This window comes from Emys orbicularis, chromosome 10, assembly GCF_028017835.1.
Source record: "Emys orbicularis isolate rEmyOrb1 chromosome 10, rEmyOrb1.hap1, whole genome shotgun sequence".
Lineage (NCBI taxonomy): Eukaryota > Metazoa > Chordata > Testudines > Emydidae > Emys > Emys orbicularis.
Window position 1 is genome coordinate 8,762,934 of NC_088692.1, and position 22,089 is coordinate 8,785,022.

Here is a 22,089-nt window from a genome sequence, read left to right on the forward strand (position 1 = left end):
CACAGCCTCACATGGAACATACAAGGAAATGCCCTGTATTATTACGGATGAAATCAGTCACAGTACTTTGCAGATCATTGCACTAGATGGTGAATGAGAGGTTCATTTCAGCCCCACTGATTCTATGCTCTTGAGATGAAGGAAAAACTGCAAAATGTTGACTTCCCTCCCCACACTCCTGGAAACCAGAAACAAGAGGAATTGGAAAATAATCATTTTTCTGTGTTTCACAGACACCTTACCTGAAAAAAGATGCGTCTTGGAGTTGCGGGTAGCTTGTTTTTTAGACATGCACGAGAGACCCAATGCCTTGTGGGTTCCCTCTCACCCTTCTTTTCAAACCAAAGGGGAGCAATAAGAAGTGTATCAAGTTACATGCTGGTTTCAGAGGAAGTGGTAAATATAGCCAATGGTTTCCCCCCCCCCCCTTCATTTCTTGTGTTTAAAATGCAACACTCAAACCTGAGACACAATGCAAACTGCCCTTAGCCAGATAATCCCCTGTAATGCACTGCCGACCTCAAGGCATGCAGTAAGATTCAACAGTCACCTTACATGGCCGTATGCACAAAGTTATTCATAACTGCTTCTGAGAGTTATCAGGGGGTCAGAAATGAACTCCAGCAAGTCTGACCGGTCCACCATTACTTTTTACGTCTCTGGAGAAGCTGGTCTGTGCTCTCTGTGCTGCTAAACAAGCTGCACTCCTCCAGCAGTCATAATAAAGTAGAATGTTATACGCCATGCCTAGAAGGTCATTGTCTCACTTGTCCTACTAGACTCTAGCTCAGCATTAATGATGCTTCAATTCCAGTATGCCGTCTCCATCCCATATCATAGATACTTTGAGCTAATGCTATTTGAGGAGGTGCTCCGTGCAAGCCTCAAAGCATTACAGATAATCCTGGTCATTTAATTTGCCTTTAGCGAACCAAGTCTGAGCTGATAATGAGAGGACTTTCAGTTTTAATTTGCTACTATTAGACGGTGAACTGCTAAAGCAGAGAGGACTAATCACTCTGGAAATAATCATTGAGACAAGTCTCCCTCATCATTACAGCTTTCCATGACCAGGCTCTTCCTTCAGAAGAAGTCTGGTTGGATTTACCCTCACTCTTGAGATTGTAAAGAGCTTTTAGCTGAGAAGACGAACTTCCTCCTCTTGATATAGAAGGACACATTAAAGGTTTTTTCCTTTCCCATGCACTCACTACTGATTAGATCATCATTAACAAGGAACCAAACTACAAACACATTCTGTATCTTTTATTTCTAGCAGACAATTTACATAAAATTCCCCTTTTAAGTTAGTGATCCATAACTTCCTGCAATATACTACTAACGGAGCAGCTTTGGTAAAGAATGGAATGAAACAACCAATCAAAACGAAAGAGACAATCACAGCTGATTTTGAAACCAACACATTTCACCAAGTATGTATTTAAAAGAAAATCTGCCAAGCCATATCTTCTCAGTGCTTCCAAATGATCCAGCTTACTCATCCCTTTTCAGGTCTGTGTGGAGGCTGGAGCTGCATGCTGTCAAGCAGTCTGTCATGCTAGATAATGGAGATCCATCTTTACATGATTCGTAGACCTTGGATAGAAGACTCTAAAGTCTTGAGAGAGAAAACATTTATCAGTAACTACTACAGTATCTTGTATGGAACATAGTCAACTCCTACAGCAAAACTAAGTGATAGAACAAAACAGATGAAACATGAGACAGGTCCAGCTCTCTAACTTGGCCCCAACACTGGTTGGGGCTGGTACATGCTACCAGATTATAAAGCAACCAACAGTTCTCTTGCAAAAATTGTGTACAGTAGAACCTCAGAGTTACGAACTGACTGGTCAACCACACACCTCATTCGGAACCAGAAGTACACAATCAGGCAGCAGCAGAGACGAAAAAAATAAAATAAAAAAAACAAATACAGTGCAGTACTGTGTTAAACAAACTACTAAAAAAATAAAGGGAACACTTCTGCATCGTAAAATTTAAAGCTGTATTAAGTCAATGTTCAGTTGTAAACGTTTGAAAGAACAACCATAACGTTTTGTTCAGAGTTACAAACAACCTCCATTCCTGAGGTGTTCGTAACTCTGAGGTTCTACTGTATTCCACAGCTCAACAGAAAAGTCGGGGGGTCTACAGAGACACCTGCTGGCCAATGTGCAGCAACACATACAATCTGGTCTGGAGGAAATTCTGAGAGAGACTTTGCATACAGAATAGGGCCCGTGTAGGCTTTCACAAAGATGGATCCTTAGATCCTAGATATATCCCAATTATGGTTGGGTTTTTTTTAAAGCACCAAGTAGGGCACCCTGCCATAGGAGTGTCAAACAGTAGTCTTTTGCTGGAATTTTAAACTATGAATCCTAGTTTGCAGGGTGAATGACCTAGTCTGTTTTGACATCAAGATGAATCCAGTAAAAAGTCAGCCTAGAATCATTTAAACATTTAAATCCATTTAGGTTTTTTGTTTGAGCTTCCATGCATTTTGGACCTCACTTTAGACGCTTTTTTGCTACTTTAAAAAAAAAAATAGTCAAGAAAGTCTCTGAAGACCCTGGGTCCTGCCAAGACAGTAAGCTCAGTCCCTAGAGGATGGAGAAAGATAATAACAGTGGCCCAGATCTACAAAGATATTTAGGCTCCTAACTTCCACTGATTTCAATGGAAGTTATAAGCCTAAATACCTTTGTAGATCTGTGCCAGAGTCCCTTTCATTGCTCCAGTGATGATTCTGGTCTCCTGAGCCAGCATGGTTGTGGCTTAAAAAAAAAAAAAAGGGGATTGGCGGAGGAAGAAGAGGATTAACAAGATTCCTACAGGGACCTGAGTGATCCCATTAAAAAATTAGTCTGGATTAGTACCATCTGCTAAGCAAATGCATCTGATTACGTTGAGTCTTGGATCTGTCCTCTCTAAAGAGTTCACTAAGAGTCCTAATTATCCAGACTCTAGATTCCCTAATGCCAATACAATTTACATTAGGGCTGAATCCCAGGTTCCAATGCCCAGAGATTAACAAATCACAGACAGTTCACAAGTAAGGCTAAGATTTTGTCATGGTTATTTTTAGTAAAAATCACGGACAGGTGATGGGCAATAAACAAAAATTCACAGAAGTCTGTGACCTGCCCCTGACCTTTACTAAAAAGAGCGGACACAAAATGGGGACCAGGGGAGCCAGCACCCACCCCTGCTGCTCAGAGCAGCTGGGAGCTGCAGTGGCCCTGCTGCCTGTGGTGGCTGGGAGCTCCGGGGGCTGCCCTTCACGGATGGGATCTCCCGGTGGCAGCTGAGAGCTGAGGGGGCCCCGCCACCTGCTGGAGCTGGGCACTCCGGGAACCCCCGCCGCAGCTCAGAACTCCAGGGCCAGCAGCTGCCTGCAGCGGCTACAAGCTCCGGGGCCCCCCCACAGTGGCTTGAAGCTCCAGGCCAGCAGCTGGGAGCTGCGGGGGCCTAAGTTCCCTGTAAGCTGCGCGGCCACGCAACAGCCTACTTAGCGCTGCGCAGGCACTCAGGGAACCCGCCCAGGGACCTGCTGGGGCGCCCCTCCCCCAGCCCCAACTCAGCCTGTGGCCCGGACCTGCTGGGGCTGGGGCGCCTGGACCTGCTGGGGGGCCTGGACCTGGACCTGCTGGGGGGCCCCTCCCCCAGCCCCAACTCAGCCTGTGGCCCGGACCTGCTGGGGCTGGGGCGCCTGGACCTGCTGGGGCACGCAGCTGGAGCGGCCCGGGTTGGCCCCCAGGGCGCGGACTGGCCCACCCCGGAGCAGCCCGGACACAGCTACAGCCAAAGCTGCCCAGAATCAGGCACGGCTGGGGTGATCCTCCCCGCCCAGGGCTGGCGTGCCTATCCTGCAGCCCCAGAGCTCCTGTGGTGGGGAAAGGTGCCTTCCCCCCCCCCCCCCCCCCAGCACTCTCCCCCCTACAGCAGCACCTGGGCTTGGAGGGGGGAGTCCTCTCTCCCCGCCGCAGCCCCGGAGCACCCTCCTGCACCCCAAACCCCTCATCCGCAGCCCCACCCCAGAGCCCTCACCCTCTGCACCCAACCCTCTGCCCCATCCCAGAGCACACACCCCCAGAGCACACACCCCCTGCACCAGCCCTGAGCCCCTCATCCCCGGCCTCACCCCAGAGCCCACACCTCCAGCCAGAGCCCTCACGCCCCTGCACCCCAACCCTCTGCCCCAGCCCTGAGCCCCCTCCCACACTCCAAACCACTTGGCCCCACCCCCACCACATGAATTTTGTTATGTGCACCAATACGAAGTGTTGACACTAACAAAATTCTCCGCACATGGGTGGGAAAAATTAGAGGGAACACTGGCGGCGGCGGCGGCGGGGGGGGGGGGGGGGGAGGAGAAGGGCTGCCCCTGCATGCTGGCTGGGAGATGCGGTGGCCCCACAGCTGAGATCTCTAGCATCCTCTGGTTGACAGCTCCAGCCCTGCAGCCCAGGGGCTGAAGCAGAAAAATGTCACGGAGGTCTCTGGAAGTCACAGATTCCGTGACTTCCATGACATAATCTTAGCCTTACTCATAAGCAAAGTAGTAAATGCATACCTTGAAATCCCAGATGGTCATTGCTCCATCAATGCCAGTGGTGCAGAACTTGCGACAATCTCGCTTGTCTACCTCATAAATAGACACTTGGCTGAAAACAGAGAGTGACAGCTGTAAGAGAGCTAAGAATACCAGAGAGCCACAAGTAGTGGAGACATGGTTGAGTAGACTTTAAAGCACTGGATATTACTGGCTTTGTAAGAACTCCAGAAGGTTCAATCCCTATTCTCCCAAAGGAAGAGAGTGACATGATTGTAATTTGTACCTTCTGCCTGATTTTCAGTATGCCACTTGAGAAAGAATAAAGCAAGCATCATATTTGGAGGATGCTGGAGAGTCTGCTTGAAAACCCTCCATCTTTCATTAGCTGTGCTATCAAGTAAAGATTTCAAAACACAACCCCACCTCATGCATCTTCAAGGAGTAAGAATGGTGAAGTATTTCTGCCAATGTAAGAACTTGGGAGGCAGCCTCCAAGGCAGACAAGGAAGGTCATCCAGCACTATTATAAAAAGCTTATAATTTAAAGAGGGACCAACTTTACTTTAGAAGTGTTAGTGTATTTTGTGCACATGGAGTACTGGGGCAAACAGGAACATCTCACATGATTAACTTGTATTCACTCATTCCAGAACAGTAATAAATACTGAAATAATTTTTTAAATGTGAGGGTGAAAGGAGAATTAGTTTTTCAGGTGAATTCTGCTCACTGGATTTAGTGGCTTTGGTAAGTGTTCCTGGACCCACTTACAGTATCAAGTCCTAGTTACACAGTGTCTGTTCAGGTCTGAATGATGGAACACATTAAATATGACTTTACCCAGAAGCAAAGGGAGATACACATGTGTAACTATCAATGTTAATTATTATCTTTTATCAGGTTCCAAACAAAATGGGAGCAATTAAATCTCCTTATTCAGGGTATCAGACAACATCCCAAGGGGTCAGGAAGGAATTCCATGTCTCCCTTTCCAATAGCTAACATCTATGCACAAAACTGCTAAATTGGCTAGGTCCCTGGGGCAAGGCATTCTTGCCTTTCTATGAAACACCAGGAATAAGCAACTGTCAGTGAAAGGGTAAGTTTTCTGATATGGCAAATCCAAGGTTGAAGGGTCTCAGATATGTCCTGCAATACATAAGGTGCAAGGGAGCTCTCCTTGTCACATGTCCTGAGCGCGGTGGCACTCACGTGATGCTGTTTTGATGCAGTGTCTCCAAAGTAGTGTTACGATCCTCTGTAGTGGCTCTCTTGTCCATGTTGCGGAAGCGTTCCATGGCAGAAATATTACGCTGGATGCTCTGCTTTGGAATGTCTAGTTTGGAAACGAAGGTCAGCGAGCCACGGTCATCACAGTTAAAGAGCATTGGGCAGCAATCATGGCCCTGCAACAAGACATCATCAAGGCAAAAAAAATTAGCTAATTAGGAGCAGCACCTTTGCTTTTTATACCTCACTCGGCTGCAGAACAGCTCATGCTGGTGCTTCTGAAGAGGTATTTTATTATTGACTAACTTCACAATGTGTGTGTTATCCTCTCACTGAAGCACTACAACATTCTACAAGAGGAAAGAAGGGACACTTACAGCTGCCACAACGCTGTTCTCAGAGACAAATGACACACTCAGGAATGGGAGGTACTCTGTTTTCAGCTGTGAAACCCTAAACACAAGAACAATTGTTAAAGAAGGGCCTCACTGAAACCTCTTATCTTTTGTTTCAACAGAATATGACAAAAGGGCCCATTCTCAGACAGCGCTACTAGTACAAAAGCTAGTATAGCCCAATTACTATAATATGGTGCCTTCAAGTGACCCAAGTAGATTGTGACTTACATGAAAGTAATTATAGTTTAGTGCAAATGCCCTGTGAAATCTATTTTTATTTTAAATCCTGTGGCATGTCCCCAAGAAATTAAGGGAGAGACAATAGTCAATGTTTATAAAAATCCTACAATATTTTATACTGGGCTGCTGAGCAGGCAGTAGAGGGCGCCATTAACCAGAAAACTATTCCTGGCTATATGCTGACCTTATAGAGCATTCTGTACACAAGTGGTGACACACATTTAAAAAGATTACACATTCCAGCATTACTGATATTTACCAATTTGGGCCTTTTCTGCTTGGTAAGACAAAAAGTTAGGTCTCTAGAAGGTTACAAAAATAATGTAAAACACTCCAGTACTTAAAGTACTTGGCTGCATCCTTTTAAGACACAATAGCTGGGCATTTATATCAATACTAAATGATCTCATCATTCAAGTTATTACAACAATACCAAGGAAATTAATGAACAGGCCAGGATTTCAAAGATGGCCCTAGATCATCTGTATTATTTACTGATCTCTCTAGCTAAGTATACATTCTGCATTTCTCCCCAGATCTGTGTGTGTTACAATTAAACACAGCTGTACTCAGATGGCCCTCTCCTCTCCCCACATCCCTGGAACAACGTCACCTCTCCCCATTCCCAAGAGAAGAGAGGCGGGGGCACTACAGGAGGGTAGTGAAATATTTCTACCATGGTTGGAGGATATAATTTAAAACCTTGCAACAGGTAAGATGGTGAAGAGGACAGGTGTGGAATTGAGATTTCATGGAATAAACAAACAGTTTATTCTCCAGTCCCTAGTTAACACGATCAAATCAGGGACTAGATGTAAAAGAACTGGACATGCTCTCACAGAAGTCTCCTATAGCTATTCCACAGGAGAATGTAGTTTCCTAATAGCAGAACTAAACACACTGTTCGTTTAAAAAACAAAATGTTTTTTTCAAAAACCATTAATTTACTCCAGATTGGTTTTATTTATCCAAACTTCCCAACAGCCAATCTGAATAGACACAAGTCTTCTAAACTTTAAATGGACTGCTTGTACCCCACAGCATAACTGACAGAGCTGGACACAACACTTCTGGAAATACCAGCTTTGTTCTTCCTTGTTGCAAACAACATTCCACGTGCCATGCTTGCCCTTCCCTTCTCGTATCGCAGGGTTAATAAATACACAGACAACAAAAAGAAAATACTTACATCATATTTTTTGAGGCATCAGCAACTGACACAGTACTATCATGGCTGACCCAGGCTAGGCGGTTACCACTGGCAGAAAAACTGACGCTGTGCACCCATCCGCCACTTCCAGGACCACCAAATTCTGACATCAGCTGCCCAAAGGGCATCTTTGAGCCCCATGGTGTGCTGGCTGGCTTTTCATCCACTTCCTTAATGTAAGCAGAAAACACTCTGCAAATAAAAAAAAAACACCAAAATGATAATGGAAAGAAAACCAGACACTTTAACTGCATAAAAATCTCACGTTAGATTCACCAGGACAGACGCTACATTAATTGTGCCATGCTAAGGTGCCATTTTTTGAGCTTCCTTTGACAGCAGACTTCTGTGTGCTGTGGGAAAACATCAGCACTCAGCAGCATTATGCATAAAACGTACACAGTCTTCTTATCGCAAATGCAACCTTCTGTCTCTTTCCTTTTTGCCAGAGGCTGGCTATGGAAATGTATACTGCCCTTACAAAAATTCTCTATTGCATTAAGATTTTTGTTTCTTCCTTTCACAGCACTAACAACCCTGGCAATCAAAGTTCAGAGAGAATCTGAGAAGTGCAATATGTAACAGCCAGCTAACACAAATCCTTACAAAGATTCCAAATCTCAATCTAGAGAATGGGTAAGAGAGACTGTCACATTCAGACTAACTGCTGGAAGAGTGCATCAAAACATATTAAACCGTCACTATTTTTCTGCATCTCTTTTCCCAGCACTGCTATTTATGAAAATGTGTTAAATAAAAAGTCTTCCCCCTATAATCATAGGTTCTTTTTGTGAGATTCAGGGGTGGCACAATATGGCATAACTGCTACCATGGAAGTTATTATGATGTCACAGGCATAGGATTAATAGCAGCAGTTAATCCACTGAGCAAGAGAGTTCTTCCATTTGAACCACACCATAGTACAAATAATGAAACATTTCAGTATAACAATAGCCGTGATCAAATGATCATGCTCAAGGTCAAAAATGAAGAGGAATTTTTTTTTATTTTTTTTTAAAGTGAGCTTATGGTAATATTTTTTAAACTCTGCATGTGTGTGTGTGGCACATTGTTCAACATACGCTTTGAAGAACACACACGTCTTCAGTAAAGCCGACAAATATAGAACAGAAAAAAGGCCTTAAGTGCAGCTATGTTAATATGGCTACCAGAGAATTCTAAATTGTAAACATGAGTTCAATCAGCCTTGTCAGTTTAAAACAGAAGTTGGCGGAAGGACTGTGTGTTGTTGGTAGGTTTAAATTTAAGAGCCCTTTACAAGAATCCAGAAGGACAGCTCACTTAATATATGGAAATAAGACATCATATGTTAAAAGCAGCAGAGTCTTTGATACAAGGCAAGAATAAATCAGTCCCAAGTAGCAAGAAGACTGGGAGGTGACTGATGATTGAAGAAAGCCTTTCATTTGCTGAGATTTCTTTCTGAACCATTCAATTTTAGAACTAAAGCCATCTCTATGCTTGAAAGTCTCCACATTCAAAGAGCACTAGAATATGGCCTTTATTTCCAGTGACACTGCTCCAGCTACAGTATAAAAACCAACCCTACATAGTGCTCGTACCTATACTCTAAGAGAGAGAGAAAGTTAAAGGAAGAGGCCCTATGGATTATCAAGGCCAGCCATCTTAAATCCTATTAAATAACTATCAACTAGCAGCACCTCTTGCCCTGGATTTTTATCAGCATGTCTCCTGCTTGCTGAAGTGATGTACTGCTTGCTACTACTGATTTTGGCATTTAATAACTTTTCAGAACCAGCTATCGGTGCAGATGTGCTAAAAGCCCAGTAGTCTTTATAACTCTAGTATATAACTGAACATTCGCCTGGAAACAGAATTCCCGAGATCTGTATTCACCCTTCAGCAGAGAAAGACAGTTCTCCTAACATTCAGAAATAGGTTATTCGCAGACAATAAAAGTACGAGACCTGGAAATGTGAATTGAGATGGACACTTCTTCCTCCGATGCACCTACATAAAGACCTGTTCCTCTCTCTGATCAGAGTTGTAATTGGTATTAAATGGTCCATCCTGCAATGCAAACTTTAAATAATAAATGCCTCCTAAATATTTTAATAGCAAGATACACATTTCAGAATGGACCATTTCCAGAGGAATGAAATGCCGGGCAGAACAAGTTTTCCAGCAGGAAGTACATGAAACAAGAATATTAATCTTCCATGAATCATTGTTCTGTTCTAAGGAAATCCTGGGAAGTTGATTCAACCTATGTTTGGTAATTTCTTGCCTACCCATATCTTCAATAAGATTCTTCAATAAGGGATGATTAGACACAACAAGGCATTATAAGGTAATCAGTTCCAGCTTCTCAGGAGCAGTCAAAAGAAAAACCTCACATGAGATCCTCTCCACAGAAGAGGTGTTAGAAAAAAATACTAGGACAAAAAAGTTACAAGTCCAAGGAAACTGACATTAATATAAAAAACAACTCTCATTTAAATAGCACCTTTCATCTCACAGGGTCGCAAAGTGCTTTAATAACATATACAGAAGGAACCTTTCACACACAACTCACATGCAGTCTCTTCTGGAGGGGTGAAAACACTTTACAAAAGTCAACTGTTTAGGGCAGGAAGTGAAGATGTATACCCTATCCAATTTAAACAAACTGGGATTTGGTCAGAACACCTCTCCTCATGTGAAAAGTGCCATGAGATATCAAATGACCAAATGCTCTAGACTTCAGATTTACACCTCATTTTAGACTAGGGAATGTAATGTTTGGGCCTAGCATTTATTCTAGTAGCCATTTTGAATACACAGACTTTATTTTTAAGTCTGAATACTTCCCCTGTAGCAGAAGGAAGGGAAATTCTCACTATTGTGCAAAGTAAAAGTGTTTAAAATAATAATCATAAAAAGAATACAGTGAAATCACCATGTAGAAAATTACCTATCTGGGCCTATAATGGGATGCTGTGCCGGGGGCAGGGATCTATCTGCACTAAGCAGCTGCCAAGTCTTCCAACCTCATGCTAACAATGGCCAAAGGTCTGTTTCAGATAAAAGATGGTGCTTGACAGGCTTTGATTTCATATTAGGAGCTGCATGGAGCTGACCATCAGGTACCTGCACAGCTGACGCAGTATAAGTAAACACTGCTTTATGAAAGTAACACTGACTTTTTAGTGGATACATGCTAAAATATAAAGTCCTGTATACATGTGTAGTGGCATAGATTCAATAGTCTTTCAAGGCTATATTTTATTTTTCTAAATAAATACATTAGTACGTGACAGGTTGCTATTTTGACAGTGTACGTAGGATTAGCACATACTTACTGATTTAAATCAGTAACACAAATCAACTTGCAAATGCTTTATTTACTCTCACCTGCATTTGAAGTCACAGGATCCAGCAGCCAGCAAGACATTATTGGGGTGCCAGTCCAGACTTAGGACAGTGGAGCGAATAGGCTTTTTAATGTGTTTGCTCACCCACCTAAAATAACAGGAAATAAAACTTATTTATTGAGAACCATTTGCTTACCATTAAAGCACCAAATATCCTGCAGTATATGACTCCAATGCATCAAATCTCAGTGCAAGTGACTGGAAACATTCCAACTTTGCAACAGAACTGATGTGTAAAGGACGAGGAGACTGAAGTACACATGGCCCATTCAATCATCATTACTGTTAAATCTGCCTCTAAATTCTCACCAGAAAAGAAATGGTTCTAGACATCATGGAACTCCAGCCCTCTATTACTCCACAGTGACAGTACATTAAAATGCAACACTTGTAATATACACCTGTATTCTATCAGATATGTGTATTCTCTTTACTTTTCAGTTAGCGCTATGTAGGTTTTTGAGACACTGACCAGCTGAACTTTTTAGAGAAGAATTCAACTAGTTATTCTCTTTTTGCTCCTTTCTTCTACCTTACTCCATCTAGTCGAGATTTTGTAAATTCATTTCAGAAAATACTGATGACTGCAAAACCTCCAATACAATTCATGAATCTCAAGTGGCTGTGAGCTCTGTCAGCCAGGCATCAACAATTAAAATAAAGAAGCTACTATTCTGAGCAGATACGCATTTGGGTCCTATGCCCTTTTGAAATCAATTTTTAGAAACACTTTAATATACCAAATTGACCACTACTCTGACCTTGAGTTCATTAACTTGATTTTGATGTAGTAAATTTCCCCTTTTATATGCCCAAGAACAAGAGAACATTGCTGAATCACAATATAGAGTTGAGCAGTATTATTTTCTTAGTACAACATTCTGAATGCATGTTTAAAGTGTTTTCTGCAGCTTATAACTTTTCTGTTCTTTATATTTTATGGTAAAATTTATGAAAGTTATACAAACTCATATTGCACGGAAATTTTCACAGGTTATTCAGAAGGTTATAAAATACAGATCAATTAAATGCCACATTTAAGCCACAGATAACAGCAATAGCAAAACAAAGTTTTTTCCATCTAAATATTGTGACTTGGGTGCAAGTTCTTAGCTTGTAACGGAGAAAAAAAAGACACTCTAAACATGGAGGATTACGCAAATAAGGACGAGGTACCATTCAGTCCATGTTTGTAAATCTATCTTAAAATGCAACGTCTTCTGGCCCGCCCAAATGCTGTGGCTTTGGCATAGTATATAAATGCTAATGAAAAGTAGTATGTGTCTCACAGAGCTTGTAAGAGACATGGAAATGTTAATGGTTATATATTGCTTGATGCTGTCAGGTTCAAGTATGGTCACCCATTCCATTTCTGAGTGTCTGGTAGACCACTTGTTTCTTTACACACCAAACAGAAGAGATTTATTAAATTAAGTTCTTTGCTTATGCAATACATTTCTTTTGAATGGTTGTTTCAGATGGTATATGACTAGAAACCTGTGAAATTCTTTTTATTTTTTATAGTTTCTTTTTGGGGAATTTCAGGTTATTTTGTTTTACCCATACCAGGGGGTTGGACCTGGAGGTGGGGGTGGGGGGGTGTTTGCATAGAGAGCCTGCCCTGCAATCACCCTGCAGTGATGGCTCATCACATGGGTTCAGTTCCCCTTTCTGGGCCAGGCCACGGTGCCATTCACTCAAATTTAGCCAAGACACCTTCCCCTACACCCCATGATGATGAAGGGTAACTGGGCCAAACCCGAGCAGCGCCATGACCATTTTATTTCATGTTTGTGAGATATGGGGCTTGATTTCTGAAGCTCTATACAATATTTACCCAAACAACTTCAGAATCTTGGTGAATTAGTATTGAGTTGGTTTGTGTGTCTACAACAAAAACTATTATTACACCAAAAAACCTGTTTGGTAAATGAGCAAAATCCCAGGCAATGGTTAGTTATAAAAGAAATTCAGGCACTTTTGAAAGAGGTAGGAGAAGTAAGAACACCAAATATTTGAGAAAATCCATTAAACTTGCCAGAAATCAGGTAGTGGAGTATGAAAATAAAGGTCTAAATAGACATACAGTAAAACCTCAGAATTACGAACACCAGAATTGCAAACTGACCAGTCAAACACACCTCATTTGGAACCAGAAGTATGCAGTCAGCAGCAGAAACAAATAAAAAAAAGCAAATACAGTACAATACTGTGTTAAATGTAAACTACTTAAAAAAAAAAGGGAAGTTTAAAAAAAAGATTTGACAAGGTAAGGAAACTGTTTCTGTGCTTGTTTAATTTAAATTAAGATGGTTAAAAGCAGCATTTTTCTTCTACATAATAAAGTTTCAAAGCTGCATTAAATCAATGTTCAGTTGTAAGCTTTTCAAAGAACAACCATAACGTTTTGTTCAGAGTTACAAACATTTTGGAGTTACGAACGACTCATTCCCGAGGTGTTCGTAGCTCTGAGGTTCTACTGTAAGTGTTAGAAATACATTTTCAGGGTACTGTCCAAGGATTTAGCTACCTATTAATATTAATGAGAACTGCATGATTAAATCACATGCATAACATGTACCCTTTACAGCTTTGAAACTCTAAGAAAATCTCAATAAAAAAGAAAAACTCAGCAATTAAAGCACATCTATGGTCCATTAACTGCATTTTAAAACACACTATGGAATACAGAAACAAGACAATGTACTGCCTCATGGATTTGCCTTAATGGAAATCATCAAGTTTAAACTGCTCACCAATCATTTTCAGACTCAAAGTAGCACACAGATATGAGTCGAGCTCCACTTCCTACGGCAAATTTATTCTCCAAAGGAGACCACTTCACAAAGGTGGCCGCGCGATTAATTCTCAGAATCACTAGAGTTGGCTTCCACACGCCGTCTTTCTGACTCCAGACGTAGGCATTACGGTCTGCACCACAAGTTACAATGCGGTCACTCTTGGGAGCCCAATCAATACCTGCAATTTAGACCTTCTATTAATATCACATTTTCTTTCTTGTGAATCCTGTTTACTGTACAGCAACCCAGAACCGAGACATCAGCTACTGCCCTTTGCCATGAAGATAGATGCCAATGATGTCTTCACCACCATTCATTCAATCACCATTGTAAACCTTTACTGCTCCTGACTTCCCTCTCCAAATCCCTCTGATAGATTATTGGAACATAGACTGTGTGATAAGGAAGACTGCTTTGAAAGCTCGCCCACTTGTAGTAGAATGGCTACCGCCCTCTTCCTCCACCCCCTCCCTCTTCTGGATCCCCAACTCTGATTTCTGCAAGAGGCTTATTACTTCAATAGCTAAAGAAGCAGTACTTCCAAAACTTCGCCCAAACTTCTAGCAGAGTTGTTGACTTTGCTGCTGCCAAGCTACACGGTCATAGTCTAAAACTTCAGACAGTAGTAGTTTTTAGAAATGTTAGAAAGAACAAAGCTATCAGTTTTTATGTAGGAATACAATACATATGTCTGTGTCATGCCTACTTAAGCTGTGCCATCAGCCAAAAATAAATCAGTATCAATGCAAAGAAGCGAATAAATGTCAGGAAAAAAATAGTATAAGAAATCCCTTTGACAAGCTTGCCACAGCTTTCCATCCTTCCTATGCAATGATGGATGTTTTCAACTGGAAATATTCAGAGCAGAGTTATTGCCTATCTTTTTACTCAGCATCTTTCTTTTTGAGTCAGTCTGCTATCATTAGTCTCTCCCTGCCACAAAAATATATTTAGACCTTCCTTAACAGCACTACTCTAGTACTAAAAAAAAATTCTTCAAGCATGCTGATTAAAAAAAAAAAAAAAACAAAAAAAAAAACACCAGCGTGAAAGATACAAAAATAGAATTAAAGTAGAAAAATATGGCAGAATCTGATGCCTAATATTTTTAGATGCAATGTTTATTCTACAATTCATTTCTGGCCTACTATAAAAACAGGTTTCTTAATGTTAAAATACTGCAAGTGTCAAGACTTTGGTAAGCTTTAAACGCTGCATAGCACCCAGCATTCTCAAGTGGCAGTGGTATGCAACATTGACTTCTGTAACGAACACCCAAATGTTGCTAGTGGCAACAGGTGCAACTAAAATGCTGAGCAACACCTTTGGGAATGACAAGTCTTTTGTACACTCAACCAGGCTATGTGGTTAGGTCAGCATGAAAGAGTGCAAACTGCTGTGCGCTTGCCAACGAGGTGCAGGTAAGTTTGGTGAAGTTCCCACAAAACCCTGTAGTACAAGCAGAGGCTTCTCTCCATTAGTGGGCTGATATCAGCACACAATACTGGTGGACAGGGGAAATGCTAATTTTCACTAGTTTCCCAAGTAATTTTGTTTAAAAGGCTAATGCAGGACAATCCTATTTTCTACACTATACCTGGGTGACTCATGTTTTGGCAATCTTACCATTTCTATATTTTAATTTTGGATCCTGAAAATTATATTAACTAAGCTTCTGTGTTAAAGCCAGAGACCCATGAATTCCAAGAATTCACACAAGTAGAACTTACCCCAGAATTGTGCATCAGTATCTAAGCTTTAGTTAACAAAGGTTTCTAGCCATTATGGTTGCAAAGAAGGTGTTAAAATATAAAATGAGTAAAACCAATGCAGTGGTATGTCTTCCTGAATCTGCAGACAGCCTGAAACAATAACTCACAGATGTGAACAGTACGATTTATCTCCAATGAGTGTTAACTCTGAAACCAAAACATGGTAACTTAAAAGTGAGCACTGTAAACCTCTACCACATCTCCCTGGATGGCAAAATCCTCAACTTCCTGCTATCCAGCCACCAAAACCCACAACATCTAGTTTTCCCTCACTGAAAACTTTAATACAAAACTGAATTGTCAATACAGAAGTATGAGACAGTACAAAGTGTAAATGCAAACACAAATTAAGATAAACTGGATTTAATATTTAAATAATACTGTACTGTTATATTAATGTTATAATTAAAACCCCAATTTAAAATTAATCTCAGCTGCTGCAGAATTTCTATTCTGGCACAAAAACCAAGACCTTGCTGTAGAAATGAGCTCTAGCCTTCCCCAGAATACAAAGGACCTTTGGTAAAACTGTTTTGCATTATCTTCCTTTTCATGTTTTACCTTGTAAAACAAAGTCCTGAAGACCCTGTTCCATCACCAGGGTTTAGAATGGCAACCCACTGCTCTTTACACAAAGACACTGTATTACAAGCATATCAAAGAGGAGAAAGGAAGAGATTAACTGATGCCAACCTGCTTAAACATAAACTGCTTATTTAATCCCCAGAAAATATATCTATAGATATCAAAAGCCACATACCAGTATAGCAGAGTCATATATACTTGCTGATGTTTGCTTACTAAAACTAGCAATTAAGATGAATGCAAAGTATGACCAGAGAAAAATCATGACAAAATTGGCTTATTTGAAAAGTTGAAAAAAAATATTCTTGCTAGCTCACTAAAGAATTTTTTTTAAAAGGTCACAGGAACAGGATACTACTACTTTTTACAGCCTTGAACTTTAGTATGGTAGCTACTCAATGAAAGTGTTTGGAAATCAATGCTTTGCTTCCCCACATTTGCTTTATGTGATCCAGGAACATGGAGAGCTTTGCTGCATTAAGTGAGTGCCGACCTATAAAAAGACTGGATCATCTATTCATCACTTACAGATTTCTTACTGTTTGTCAGACTACTTCTTAAAAGCAGGTTGAATCACTTTCTATAACTATGTTATCAGATTCAGCATATTCACTTACCTGTAATGTGTCCATTGTGTTCCTTCAGCTCATGAGCTTTTACCCACTGGTTCCCACTCTTCTTATAGATGTGAACTTCATGGTTATTAGGGCTAATGGCAATCTCTGGCAAAGGGAATTAATCCATTAGTATGTGAGATTATTTTTTATGACAAAAGCTTTAGAACAGCATATCTTTCCAAATCAAATCTGTATTTTTCAGTTTCAAAATGTGTACACCGGTGGGTACAATCTCATTGGGAATGCAGAGTCTGGACTAAAGAGACTTATTCCCAAAGTCCAGAATGCATTGTAGGGCATTTCTTATCTGGAGAAGCTGTGAAGAACTTTAGAACTGTATGATGTTTAGTATTCAACAGTCTCCAAAGAAGAAAATAGATTCTGAAGGTTATAATCCAAAATGGGTGGGGAGAAACTAGGGTACAAAAAAGGCTGGATTTGGGGCATGGAAAAGAGGGTTAAGAGTGAGGGTAACAGGAAGTCATGTTGCAAGTGATGGTGCCCACTTAAATCTCTAGTTTTTGCTTTTGGGCACCGCAGATAAACACTTCTAAGACTCTAGTTTCCCGTATGCCCAATGACCTAGTACGGAATTTTGAAGACTATCACTATTGCAGCATGTTTTGTAGTTTTTAGGGGAGCGCTCAGTGAGGCACACTAGGTACCTGATATGATCTTGTAATTGTTGCTGTACTGGATTGTTTTCTCCTTTTCAAAGTTCTGGGTCACCTTTCTATAAGTATATGGTTCTGTAGCATGTACAAAATACCAATCAAAGGGGAAAAGATAGTTAATATGGTACTTACGAGTACGATCTCTGTTCCAGGCATGGCAGGTGATTGGTTCTAATAAAAACTGATGTAGAGACATTCTGAATAAAGGATATTTTTAGTGTTTTAAACAGTGAAAAAGCTGAAAGGAATAAGAGTTGAAAAATCAACATTTTAAATTAGATAATTACATAAAGCTATAGTCTTAGACATTACTTACTAGGGCTGTTTGAGTCAAATACTATAGCTTATTTACACATCATCATAACTAGTTCAACAAGAGTATAGATGCCTATAAAGGTTACCTTTGCTACCTCATGAATTTATAAAGCACCCATTCACCATGGTATGCAGACTTATTTTGACTTCTCATTCTTAATACAGCTAATCGCAAATTATCACTTCTTAATGTTTCTTCACACGTAAGAGCGAGACAGGCTTTCCCTGACTTATGAAAAGTCTTCTAACAAACCTAAATAATTCTACAGAGTTACAGAATGGTGTTTTTTTTAAAAAAGCTTTCTCTATTTAGATGGATATTTCAATAAACTGATCGAAGTCCCCTGCAATATCAAGGCTCAAAGGAAGCATTAAGACGATTCCAGGAATATTTTTTTTTTTAAAGTTGAATGTGTCATTTTAATATTAACACGAACATTCCACTGAAACTTAATTACAGTGTACTGACACATTTGTTATGTGATAAAATTATTCACTTCATTAATCCCAAAAAGAAATTACTTCTAATTAGCTATAAATTTTTGGATTACAGAATTTTTCATGAAAACTGAACACTAAAACGACAGCATAAAATATTCTAATCTGTAAATATACAATTTATTTTAAAAAAGCTTAGTATTCCATAATTTGTAACTGCATTAATACAGATGCCACTGGGTTCTGCAACCGAAGTTGTATTAGTGAGTAACCACACAACCGTATAATACAGTACAATCTGAGACTTTATACATTCCACATGCACAGCTGTCAAAAGTATAAAGACGCTGCAGCATAAATGGGTGGAAGATAACACCGCAGCAGTTTAAAAGCACCTGTAGTCATCAAACTACATACAGCTCAATATATATAATTTGTATTTGCCAATTCCCACACATATTCCTACTAAATTTCATATCCAAGGATCAATTTATAATAGTCCAGGAGAAAGCTTTTTTCCTACATGCATCTAAAAGGAAAAAAAAAACCCATAGTGATGTCATTCTAAAACACTCACACCCATTATAATCTGAAATTACAACATACCCAAGTATGGCCATGTTAGCAGAGGGTGGAGATTGCAAGGCAAGGTAGGAATTCAGATGCAAACAGGAAATGAACAGAACCCAACAGAAACTCAGGAGTGAATGGAAGATGAGCAACTCCTTACTGAATTTAGCAAATGGAATCACAGTAGTTTAACAAATGATACAGCATTCCAACACCACAAATATTTTTGGAGACTTTTTTTTTTAAAACTTAAGTACTGCCTCCACGTCGTTACCTTACACTTAAGGAAACAAATACAATTATATATCAGTGTACTTCTTCTGAAAGTACATTTTGAGAAAAACAGTATTTAAACTTTTAACTAAGGTCAAGGTGATATAATTTTAAACTGACACCTCATTGCTTGTTCTTCTAATTCCTTTGATTTACCAAAATATGGGTAACTATTATTGGAGAGGTTTTATCCAGTCCTACCAAAGTGTTATGTCATCATCGTTTCCTTAATTAAAAGGGGTTTGAGTTATCTCTGACCTGGGACAGCCATGATTTGAGATTCCATTTGTTAATCTAAGCAAAAGGTTTGCAACTTCTTTTTATCATCTTCTTGTTTTAGTGCACGCCAACAGTCAGTCGCAGTAAATTTCCATATACAGGAAAAATTGAAGAGCTGTTTCACCAACAAGGATGGCTCAGCCCTTTCTACTCTCTTTCAGAAATAAAATGTAGACAATTTTCCAAAACCAAAGCATATAGTTATTTCAAAACACGGTTTCTAACACAATCCTGCTACTTTCCCACACATGCGCTACATGTTGGGGACATATTCCTGTCTTTATAACATCTAGTCCACAGAATTTACTTCTAAGCTTCAGACTAAACAGTAAGCTGGTATCAAAAATAGATGCTCGTACATGAAAACAGCTCTAGTTCACCTTAGAAAGATTCCCCCATATCCAGTATTAACCTAAAATGCCCATTCAGTGAATCTAGATAGAAGGTATCATGCATTCTTTCCAAATGACTGGGTTTCTCTAGTGCAATAATCGTATTCATAAGACGGACATTAGATCTCCCTTCACCTGTATAAAGTGACAGTATTCTGTTTTGGAGGACCAACTAACCACTACAGAGCAATGCTGCAGACAGATATTCTCAAAAATTAATACCTCTCACCCACACATTTGATAACTACACTATCCTTTTCCTAACCTTCCTTTTTAACTCCTGTTATTTTTGCGGATACAGACTAACACGGCTGCTACTCTGAAACCTTCCTTTTTAAGAGAGTCAAAAAAACCTCAATACAATTTTTAGTCATACTCTTCCTAATCACCAAACAGCTCATTGCAGGATAAAGACACTAATCCATGGCCCTTTGATATTACTGATAGGTGGTATTCAGTGCAGTTCTCAACCACCAATATCTTCAACCTTCCCTGTCAGCCCAATCTGAGAATCCCCCACAGGAAATATATTACCCCAGTTAACCTTTTTATCTAGGTACTTGGCCTAATGTATCTAATTAATTTACAACTGCAAAGTAATAATCCTTGCTTTCCAGAATCAAGATGGGATTTTTATCTTTTTGTACAGTACCAGCTTCCTTTTTCAGGGGTGGTGGGGAGGGGAGGGAGATAATGGGGTGAGGAAAGGGTGTTAGGTTGCTGTCATTCCCTAACCAAGCCAGGTTACATATGTTACAGGGCTATCCCCAACACACACATAGCAGGAATACTGCCTCCGAATCCAGATAGAGCGCTAAAAAGAGAGAGACTTTCTTAACCCCCATCGACCTCCTTTCAGATCACATCAATCATCTGGAAGGGAAGTGTCTGCAGTTCACTGCCTCCTGCTAGTCATCCCCTCCAAATCGGTCAGGATTGCTCTCTCGCGGGGCTAACAGCTTACAGCCAGGGCTACCGACCCAGGATGCAGTCCGCGTTATAAACAGAGACGCTGTTTCCGACGGGTTGTGCCCCTGACCCAGGCTGTCACTACCGGGGCACGGGCTGGCAGGAGGGGCTCTGAGCGAGCTGGGCTCTGGCGGGCCGCTGCCTCCCGCTGCTCTCGGCACAGGTGGCCGGAGATCTGGAACCCCTCGCCCCAGATGGGTGGGGGTGGGGAGGAGGCGGCAGGGCTAGCCCCGCACGCCATTGGGAAGGAGGGACCAGCCCCAGGCGGGGACGCGGGAACAGGTCAGTGCCCTGCCCCACCCAGCGGTGGGTGAGGGGCTGCTCTCACCCCCCCCCCAGGTTTGAGGAAGAGCCGGACACCCCCCTTTCCCGCCGCCGCACGGAGAATGGGGGGAGGGGTTCCCGCCCCCCGGCGTGAGGGAAGGGGGCGGGGCCCAGGTACCCCCCACCCGCTGAGGGGAGGGGCCCAGGAAGGGCCGAGCCCACTCCGAGGGGGGGATGAAGGGCCCGGGGTCCCCAGGCGGACGCGGGATGAGCCTGGCCGCGGACCCGGCACTTACCTGGGGGGGAGGGGAGGAGGCAGCGGAGCGGGACTCGCGGACTCTGGTCAGTCAACGCGACTCCGCTCCGGGCGGCGGGAGAGGGAGCGGCCGGCGGGGCCCGGCACTGACAAGCGATCCAGGAAACAGCCTCGGAGTCTGCGCACGGGCCGGGAGCCGCTCCTCTCACTGCGCCTGCGCACAGAATCGGGGCGGGGTGAGTTCCTGCCCCTACGCCTGCGCACGAGCCGGGAGCTGCTCCTCAGTCTGCGCCTGCGCTTAGATCTGAAGCGTGTTGAGGCGAGAGCTCTTCTTACACAATGCCGGGGGGGGGGAGAGGAGGCGATAGGGTGGAGCATGCGCAGTGTCGCCAGCTTGAAGGGGAGAGCTGTACATGCGCAGTGATCGTCCTGGAGGGGAAAGTTACACATGCGTAGTGCGGTTGGTTAGTGGTTCTGTGCAGAGCTAGTCACTGAAGTGCTTGGAGCTGTGGTTTGTGGCAGCGCTTGTCAGTTAAGCTGGATCTGGCTGATCCAGCAGCTGGCTGGGAATTCTGACCTCCTTTGTCAAGTGCTTTGAGCTCTACCGATGAAAAAGCTAGGGAGTAATGTTATAAATCAAACTGAAATGTCATAGTTACCCCTATTGTTACACATATAGGGGGGAGGGATAGCTCAGTGGTTTGAGCATTGACCTGCTAAACCCAGGGTTGTGAGTTCAATCTTTGAGGGGGCCACTTAGGGATCTGGGGCAAAATCAGTACTTGGTCCTGCTAGTGAAGGCAGGGGGCTGGACTCCCATGACCTTTCAGGGTCCCTTCCAGCTCTATGAGA

General features: G+C 41.9%; 1 protein-coding gene across 2 annotated transcripts; it reads right to left on the minus strand.

Moving 5' to 3' along the window:
- Positions 1-1,251: 1,251 nt before the first annotated feature.
- ARPC1A (actin related protein 2/3 complex subunit 1A) lies at positions 1,252-21,438 on the minus strand. 2 transcript variants are annotated; one of them, XM_065411513.1, is made up of 10 exons: positions 21,278-21,438; positions 17,614-17,678; positions 16,808-16,912; positions 13,789-14,011; positions 11,013-11,120; positions 7,617-7,829; positions 6,167-6,242; positions 5,772-5,965; positions 4,580-4,670; positions 1,252-1,618 (listed from the first exon to the last, which is right to left on the minus strand). In XM_065411513.1, the coding sequence occupies exons 2-10, from the start codon at positions 17,675-17,677 to the stop codon at positions 1,580-1,582; spliced, it is 1,113 nt and encodes a 370-aa protein (XP_065267585.1). In that variant the 5' UTR covers position 17,678; positions 21,278-21,438; the 3' UTR covers positions 1,252-1,579. The 2 variants fall into 2 exon arrangements, with proteins under 2 accessions (XP_065267585.1, XP_065267584.1); XM_065411512.1 differs by having other exon boundaries at positions 17,614-17,719.
- Between the last annotated feature and the right edge of the window lie 651 nt (positions 21,439-22,089).

What these genes read in the sequence shown, in the direction of transcription:
- ARPC1A (XM_065411513.1), bottom strand. Translation starts at nt 17,677, where the DNA reads ATGTCTCTACATCAGTTTTTATTAGAACCAATCACCTGCCATGCCTGG. An exon ending in CTGGAACAGAGATCGTACTC is followed by an intron (nt 16,913 to 17,613) that starts GTAAGTACCATA and finishes TCCCTTTGCCAG; the next exon opens with AGATTGCCATTAGCCCTAAT. An exon ending in ACACAATGGACACATTACAG is followed by an intron (nt 14,012 to 16,807) that starts GTAAGTGAATAT and finishes TCTAAATTGCAG; the next exon opens with GTATTGATTGGGCTCCCAAG.